At 43.7% G+C, this 9188-nt stretch overlaps 1 protein-coding gene across 1 annotated transcript; it reads left to right on the top strand.

Annotated features, from left to right (window-relative positions):
• Nucleotides 1-3647: 3647 nt before the first annotated feature.
• Nucleotides 3648-8411, top strand: LOC147459854 (putative serine/threonine-protein kinase At1g54610). The gene is made up of 7 exons (XM_086511048.1): nt 3648-4424; nt 5263-5547; nt 5630-5947; nt 6692-6919; nt 7038-7138; nt 7221-7338; nt 7718-8411. The coding sequence occupies exons 1-7, from the start codon at nt 4056-4058 to the stop codon at nt 8207-8209; spliced, it is 1911 nt and encodes a 636-aa protein (XP_086367174.1). The 5' UTR covers nt 3648-4055; the 3' UTR covers nt 8210-8411.
• The last annotated feature ends 777 nt before the right edge of the window (nt 8412-9188 follow it).

Below are 9188 nucleotides of genomic sequence, written 5' to 3'. Positions count from 1 at the left end.
CCAGGGTCTAAGCATTGGCAGGCCGTCAAGAGGATTTTCCGCTACCTTAGTGGCACTTTACATCTTGGCTTGTTTTATCCCAAGGGGGGATCATTGCCGCCAGACTTACATGCTTTTTCAGACTCAGATTGGGCTGGTTGTTTTGACACGCGAGTGTCCACAAGTGGTTTTTGTTTCATGCTTGGCAGTTCATGTATATCATGGTTGAGTAAGAAGCAACCTACTGTGGCCACTTCGAGTTGTGAGGCTGAGTACAGGACAATCTTCACAGCTACGGTTGAGTGTGTATGGCTCAGACGCCTTATGGCTGATTTGGGTGTTGGACAGGACACTGCCAACACTATCTACACTGACAGTCAGAGCGCATTGGCAGTTGCGAGGAACCCAATTTTTCATGCTCGCACAAAGCACATTGAGGTGCATTACCACTATGTCAGGGAGAGGCTCTCAGCAGGAGAGATCAGCTTGGCTTATGTGCCAACACAAGACAACCTTGCAGATCTTTTCACAAAGGCATTGTCTCGTGAGAAGCTTGAAGCTTTCCGCAAAGCTTTGGGCTTACTCCCCTTTTGTGGACTGATCCTGTCCTCAGGGCATGGCACTTCCCTTTACTCATGTGCCAGCTCTCGTTCACCGCATCACTCCAGGGGGGATTTGTTACCATATACATGTGGTAGTGATGTGTGTGAACACACTAGGACCGCCGGGGCATTTTTTCCCTCTTTAGGAGGTTTTTTCCCCCGTGCATTGTATATAGGCCCATCACTCTAGGGCTATCTATCTTTCCATTTGCACACTAAGTAACACACTCTCTATTGTGTGCCTTGAGCTTCCTTCGTCTTCTCCAAGCTATGTGCGTTTCTCTGCAACCCTAATTCCAACAGTGCTTTAGTAGACCGTAAGGCCACTACTATTTAAAAAACGATTAATATCTCCATGAAGAGGAACCAACGACATAAGGAGAGACCCCCACCCTTGAAGATAATCAAACATCTCTCTCTCTCTCTCTCTCTCTCTCTCTCTCTCTCTCTCACACACACACACACACACACACACACACACACACACACACACACACACACACACACACACACAATTATTGGCGAAAGCACGTATGTTGCCACCCGCTACTCTCTTTCTCTCGTCGATTCCATTTTGGTGGCTGGTGAAATTCTCTCTCTCTCTCTCTCTCTCTCTCTCTCTCTCTCTCTCTCTCCCCATGATGAAGCTCCTCTAATTCGTAGACTCGTGGAAGAGAGCAACATATAGGGTGCAAGGTTTGAGACCGAGCAACAGCTTTTCAACACACACACACACACACACACACACACACACACCCTTCACAAACACAATGCACATGATGCCAAAGTACCAACGAGCCAAAAAAACCGCCCCCTTTGTGGAACGTCCTCACAAGAGCACATGATGCGTGGAGTTGCTGAGCTTTGAGCATTTTTTTTCAAGCTCTTCTATAAAGAGTATAGATTTATAAAGAGTATAGAAGATGGGGATAAATATCCATACACCCAAGTTTGGCTATTATATGTGGGGACGGGTGCTCATATGTCCACATTTAGAAAATAGATGGGGAAGGTAAATCTAATGTTTGTGATATTTGTGTTTTGCTCCCAGCTAGCTTAATGCTTGGCGGTCGAGACAGATGAGAGAGAGAGAGAGAGAGAGAGAGAGAGAGAGAGAGAGAGAGATATCTACACATGCGCGGCTAGATTTTTCTAAGCCTTACCTTTTGCCTACCAGTCCCCTCTTCCACTCACTTTTACAAAATGAGATCTTTCCAGATACCCCTTAAAACACCCCAAAAGCAAAATTGGCCGCGCCTATTGAGCTTTTTGTAAGGAGAACGAGTTTTTTTGAAGAAGTATCATGCTCATCGCAAAATTGCGTGTTTGATAACAAGCACTATAGAGTGGTGAAATCTCTTCAAGGTATGGCCCCATGGAGGATTGCTAGTAGCTGAGAAGGGGATCCTATAGTGTTTAATAGCGAGCACTATAGAGTATTGAGATCCTATAGTGTTTGATAACAAGCACTAAAGAGTATTGAGATCCTTGCATGGGCAACTAAGGACTGGATTCTTGATTAGCACTACTAGCCTTTGATGGTATTCCTGGAAGGCAAAATTCTTCTTGTTGTGGTTGAAGAGCTCTAGATGGGTGGATTGGTTGATCCCACTCAAGGGGAAGGCTTCAACATGTTTATTTGATAATGTGCAATGTATTTTGTTGATGGACCGCTCTCCAAGAAATAGAATAGAGTGAATTTGGAGGCGCAAAAAAGATAGCAATTTATGCGCGTCAAAGAAGGAGAAGCAATCTAAATCGAGAAAGGGATTTTATTATTATTTTGTTTTTTTTTTTTTTTTGGGGGGGGGGGGGGGGTGGGGGGGGGGACTAAAAGCTCCAACACTGCACTTGGTGTGATGAGTGGCAGGTCTTTTGGCTCATATAGAACATGGGAAAAATTTTGTTGTAAAGGTGGGCAAAAGAGTGACCACCAAGGGCTGGGAGTGATTACTGTGGCTGGGGGCGGCAAGGGAGGGGCACGACTTGATCGACATGGTGAGAGGAGTTGCACAATTGATGGCATGACGATCATAACATTCCACACCGACTATTGTGTCATTTTGCTGTTATGAAATGATACTTTGGCGAATTTCCAAACAAGGTAGCTACAACCACAAAGAGACACTACAAATTATGGATCAATAAGTAAGGTCCTTATAGACACATAGATACAATATGTGTGTGTTCACACACACATATGTGCACAAACATATATGTGTGTGTGTGTGTGTGTGTGTGAGAGAGAGAGAGAGAGAGAGAGAGAGAGAGAGAGAGTTGGGATTTAAGTTGAGTACTCCATGCATCTATGTAGCCATGTAGTAGAATCCCTCTCCCCTTCATATAAAACAAATGAGCGGAAAGACCAAGCGAGCAATAGGGTATAAGGTAGAGGGGCCAGTAAGGGTACGTCTAACTTGGGGGAGCTTCAATCTCTCTCCTTCGAGCTCAATTTCTTGCGCTCAATAGCTTATTTTAATCGCCTTATCACAAGCTTTAAGCAGAATTAATTTGGGGTTGGTTGGGTTTGATAGCTATGGTACCATTTTCGGAATCACGTGTATCAAAAAACAGCATGAATAAGAACACCATGGCCAAAAGAGGTAAAATGCAACCATGGCGTCTTGAACCCAAGCGCATGCCAATGAGAAGGCTTCATTTCGAATAAGCTAGCCGTTTCAAGTCCGCTTTTTTGTGCTTCTATTGGTCGCCATTCATAATAAAACTAGGGGGTCATGTGTCCTTTCTCTGGGTCGTAACACAACTGGCTTCTCTACCCTATAGTCTTGAGTCCTCGAAAATGATCGTGAGCCCCCTTATTTCATGTTGATGATTGCTAGCATAGTAGAGAGCTCAAAATGCTCATTTCAATCCACATTCCAACTTTTTACCAATTGATGTTACATTTGGAGCCCAATATGCTCATTTCAATCCACATCCAAACTTTTTAACTAATCGATGTTACATTTGGGGATTCGAATTCCATGATATGGAGTTGGAACTCAAGCAACTAAATGAACTTCAGGGTTTTCTATTCTAGACTTCTCAAGTTCTCTGCATGTCTAGAGAGGTCTCCATCTAAAAGGCCAAGTTAATAGGATCCTTATTAGCGACTATAATGACTCACCCAATAGCATTAAACATCTGCACGCACTTAAACCACAAATGAGTGAACAGCTGCAACACAACAACAACACGTTACAGCTTGAAAAGAACGTCAATGCGAGCTCCATTTGTGGAACTGTCTACAACAGGGTTTCCTGGTAAGGACCCCTCCGCAGATCTCCCCAGTGCAACTCACAAATCTCTGCGGGTTCTCCAGGAGGACCTATTTTCAGATCGCGAAGTGGGAGTGATGGGCTGTGTCTCAGCTCGCATGTAGATGCACCTGTGCAATGTGGGCGCTTACATAGACTCGACCAGACTGAGTTTCTTCCTTCTTCACAGCGAGATTAAGCAGGAGAATGCTCAGTCATGGGATGCGCTTGTGTCAAGCAAGCCACGTCCCAGTTTGCCCCTCCTTTGAAAGGGAAGCCCTCCCGTCAGTTGTCGGGCAGGTACTCAGACACGGTAGAGAAGCCTGATCCCACTCAAGCTACTGAAGGCAAAAAGAAAAGAACCCACGTCAAGCAGGAGGACCAATTGGGCGTCACTCAAGTAGGTCAGGTCAAGAAGAAAGACCGTAAAGATGCTCGAGGTGAACTGCCCTCTGGAAACATACCCAAGCAGGTAGAGGGAGAGCAAATTGCAGCAGGGTGGCCTGCATGGCTTGCTGCTGTTGCAGGAGAGTCTATCAAGGGATGGATCCCTCGGAAAGCTGATTCGTTTGAGAAGATTTATAAAGTAAGTACTTTCATATAGTGATCTTTGAAAAAGCTTCTGAAGAGTTCGAGTTTTCTTGATACCACTTCCATGGCAGTGAGATGCCTTATGTGGCTGGTCTGAACAACTGCTATTAGTTTTGTATTCCTTGCATCTTAGAGTTCATTTGAGAGTTACAGTTTGCAGCTGGGAGTTGGCAATCTAAAGAGTTTTCTCTTTGTTCAGCTCAAGCATCTCACTCTGTGTTTGACATTTACACTCAATGGATGCTGAAACTAGGCGATTGTTTATTTATTTTGAGTACCAGCGATTTGCTTTCCTGCCATTCAGTGAAGCTTTCTCCAGTCCATGCAATCAAGTTTTGGATATCTTTCGCTTTAAGACTGGATGCGTTTGTTTAACAATGTATTAACTTATCAGATGGTGCTCTACAGTAGAAATCCTGTCCACCCATCATTGTCTAACCTTCTTCGAAGTAGTTCCTTTCATGATTTCTCTGTTTAGCTCAAAATTTGCACTAAAAGTATGGCACTTGCTCTGGTTAATGTTGAGGCCAAGAATTTTGTTGAGAGGTTTCGAGTCCAACGCATTCAGCTAGACGCAGAATCTTGCATTGGGATTTAGATGGCCAGAAATCTGGGTCAAGCTTTGTGATATGGAATGCCCCTCTGGTGTCAGAGGTTGTGGCTGACATAAATCTCTACGTAGGGAGGCTTGCTACTTGGTATTAGTGGTCAATTGTGCACTTTACAAGTGTGGAGTTCTCCATTAAAGGTTGATGGATAATTCTTTATCTTGTGTCTTTTTATCATGCACGGTCCTTCTCTAATTTTCTGTTATTTCTTGTGGCTCTTGGCAGATTGGGCAGGGTACATATAGCAATGTCTACAAGGCTCGTGATCTGGTGAGTGGAAAGATCGTGGCCTTGAAGAAGGTCCGCTTTGACAATTTGGAACCAGAAAGTGTCAGGTTCATGGCTCGTGAGATACTTGTACTACGAAGGCTTGATCATCCAAATGTGGTGAAACTGGAGGGCTTGGTAACATCTCGCATGTCATGCAGCCTTTATCTTGTATTCGAGTACATGGAGCACGACCTTGCTGGCCTTGCAGCTTGTCCCGGCATTACCTTCACTGAGGCTCAGGTTCTGCTCTCCTCTGTTTGCTTCTTCCTTGAAATTTTGTCTGGCTTTGAGGAAGTAAAGCTTGTTTCTTTTTGTGAGACAGGTGAAGTGCTATTTGCACCAGCTTCTTTCAGGGCTAGAGCATTGCCACAGCAGAAATGTTCTTCACCGTGACATAAAAGGCTCCAACCTTTTACTGGACAATTCTGGTATCTTGAAGATTGCAGATTTTGGTCTGGCCACTTTTTTTCATCCAGATCAAAAGCAGGCTTTGACAAGCCGTGTTGTCACACTTTGGTATCGTCCACCTGAGCTGCTACTTGGAGCAACTGAGTATGGTGTTTCTGTTGATCTTTGGAGTACGGGTTGTATTCTGGCAGAACTCTTGGCAGGAAAACCAATTTTGCCGGGAAGAACGGAGGTAATTTTTTGTATTGTTGCTCCATATTTTATGTCTTTATTAGTCTGTGCTTCTTTCTATTGATTGTTGCATGGTTACAGGAATCTTGTACGTTGGAATTTAAATTAGTATTTAAAATCCATGTATTATCTCTGCAAAGGACTTCTCCTGTAGGTTAATCTACAATGGAAACTTAATTCTCAGCACGCTTGAGACAGAGATGCCATAAGCATCAAATCAATACCAAAAAGTTTGGCTATCTGGCAAACCATAGTTGTACAATCTTATACTACTCTATTTTCAACTTTTTGGCTTTTGAAGTAGGAGGCAATGGTAACTTTATATAATGTATGTGAAGGGTGTTTTGGTTAGACGTGATATGGATGCCTAGATTTCCAGAAGTAACCATGAGAAGGCAAGCAATGTTTGAACATTGCATGTGGGCTTATGTGGATGATCTACTTGGGATGGATATTGTTTTATTTTGTGAAGTTGTGTGCCCACTTGTATTCGTTTCAGGTTGAGCAGCTGCACAAGATTTTTATTTCAACTTTTTGGCTTTTGAAGTAGGAGGCAATGGTAACTTTATATAATGTATGTGAAGGGTGTTTTGGTTAGACGTGATATGGATGCCTAGATTGCCAGAAGTAACCATGAGAAGGCAAGCAATGTTTGAACATTGCATGTGGGCTTATGTGGATGATCTACTTGGGATGGATATTGTTTTATTTTGTGAAGTTGGGTGCCCACTTGTATTCATTTCAGGTTGAGCAGCTGCACAAGATTTTTAAATTGTGTGGTTCACCTTCAGAGGATTATTGGAAGAGGCTCAAGCTTCCCCATGCAACCATGTTCAAGTTGCAGCAACCTTATCAACGCGGCATTAGAGAGACGTTCAAGACTTTTCCAGGCCCCGCTTTAACTCTTCTGGATAAGCTATTGGCTGTTGAACCTAGCCACAGAGGGAGTGCATCTTCGGCTCTATCTAGTGAAGTAAGGCTGTTGAAAGTAGAAGCTATTTTTCAATTGTCGTGAAACCCTAGTTGTATTTGAGATGCAGTAGCATGTAAGAAGTGCTTCAATTCCTTAGTTGAGATGCTTTCTGTACCAGTTCTTTACCACTGAGCCATTGGCCTGTGACCCATCTAGCCTTCCACATTATCCACCAAGCAAAGAAATGGATGCGAAAATGCGGGATGAGGAAGCTAGAAGGTATGTAGGGAGCATGCTGGACATTTGTGCTTGCTTTTGTGGAATCCACTTCCTCATTTGTTTTCTTGGGCTTATTTCAAAGGCAAAGAGCTGGAGCTGGAAGAAGCCGTGCAGATACTTCAAAGCGTATGGGACGAGAGCGAACCCATAAAGCTATTCCTGCCCCAGAAGCAAATGCAGAAATGCAAGCCAACATTCAGGTACATACAATCACCTTTGATGATTGAGATGGGGGAATTCTAGTGTTCATAGAGAGTTGTGCAATATCAAGTTTGTGATAATGAATCAAATTCGCATTGAGCAAGTTCCTCTGTCATGTGTCAGAACCTTAACTATCTCTGGTAATGAACATGCCAGACCTTCATGATGTGAGATGCATATTGGTTCATTCAACTCTTTGGTACATCTAATATTCTAAATAGCTTGCCACAGCTGTTCTATTCTTCACTGTGCCAAGCAAAACATGAATCTCTGGTTGGCATCTATGTGTCTCTGTATCAGGACACGCAAGATGATTATGAGATTAGTTTCAGGTTGGGCAGAAATAGCTAATAAGAGCCTCTGTCTATTACTTTCTAGGCAAGGCGACGGGCGCTAGCACAGTCGCAGGGGAAGAGCAAGAGTGAGAAGTTTCCTCCAGCGCATGAAGATGGTGTGGTGGGCTTTCCGTTAGAGCCATCTCGGCCGGGTCAGGGAGGTGCTGCCAGGCCACTGCGGCCAACAACAATCATTACTCAGTCAGGGCCGATGGGTTCCACAGGGACAGCCAGGGGATCAAGCAGAAGGAAGAAGAAGGTTGGTGAGGATGGCCGGATGCCGCCCCCACGACCTCCTAGCCGATTATCTGGCATGAATACCACGGATTTCTCACAAAGTGGCGACTTCTCTTCCATAGCTAGCATCTCTGCTGCTAGAGGCCATGTAAGTAAAAGCAACTTGAGGCCCCCTTCCCAGCTGGGTAACCCTTCGTCCATAGAAGATCAAAAACCAGATGAGGGTCTGGGTTCCAACCCACTTGATGATGGGCCTTCCATTGAAAAGCTTACCCCCCCATCTACAAGTGGGCTCTAGCCCAGATTTTACCTATATTAGGGCCTTACTTTGTCAGGTTTGGGCTCCACTATCCCAAGCTGACGAACATATAGGCTGTCACACACAGGTGAAAATTTTTTAGCCATGATTTTTGGATTACTCATAGCTGACTGATGTCTTGTCTACAACAGCACATTATATTGATGGCACAAGGCTGCAAATATACTATTATGTTATTCTACCTACTTGTGTACCCTAATGTACATGTTGAGCGTTTTGTATCAGCTGATTTTGGTGCTTTGAATGAGAGCCTTTGGCTCAGGCGATAGCAAAATATTTTACTGCTCAAGTATCAGCTCTGCAGCAAATGGCCAAGGTGATTGATGGTGCTTGTCCATTTCCTCAAATTCAATATCAACAAACGCATTATATTTAAATCTAGGTATACTGACAGGAGGATATGTGTGCAACTCGGCATTTTCGTTCATCCAGGCATTTTAACACATACAACTCCTTAGTGACACTGAAAGTGCAATGTTGCTTATTTCTGACGAAAACCAAGCTTCTAATCAGTTTGAAAGTAAAAGCCGGCCAATGACTGTCTTTTGTCCATCTCTATGCTAGTTTCACGAAGCAACAAAACTTTACACAGCAATAATAATGGAGCTGCAGGTAAGGCTTAAGCTTTGTTTTAATGCATTTTCCCCATATGCAATACCCTTGCTGCCGATGTAGCACCTTGCATCAAGTCATGGCTACTGAAGTAAGTATGGTACATGAATTTACTACTACCCTTGAAGAAGTTGAGGAAAAAGATGGGAAGAAGTTGCAAAGATTCTGCAGGAAAACCAAGCATTCCCAAAGAAATCCAACTGAACCTGAGCTTTGGCCAAGAGGATGTTAGATCTTTCCAATGCAGACTTGTAGTTTTCCAGATCATCGGTGACTTCATGAAGCCAGTCATTCCTTAAGTTCACTTCTTTATCCATGTTAATCAACTCTGTGTAACCTGTGGCAG

This window comes from Adiantum capillus-veneris, chromosome 4, assembly GCF_014529385.1.
Source record: "Adiantum capillus-veneris isolate H3 chromosome 4, ASM1452938v2, whole genome shotgun sequence".
In the NCBI taxonomy this organism is placed as follows: Eukaryota; Viridiplantae; Streptophyta; class Polypodiopsida; order Polypodiales; family Pteridaceae; genus Adiantum; species Adiantum capillus-veneris.
The sequence above is the reverse complement of the archived record's forward strand: the minus strand, read 5'-3'. Positions and strand labels throughout refer to the sequence as shown.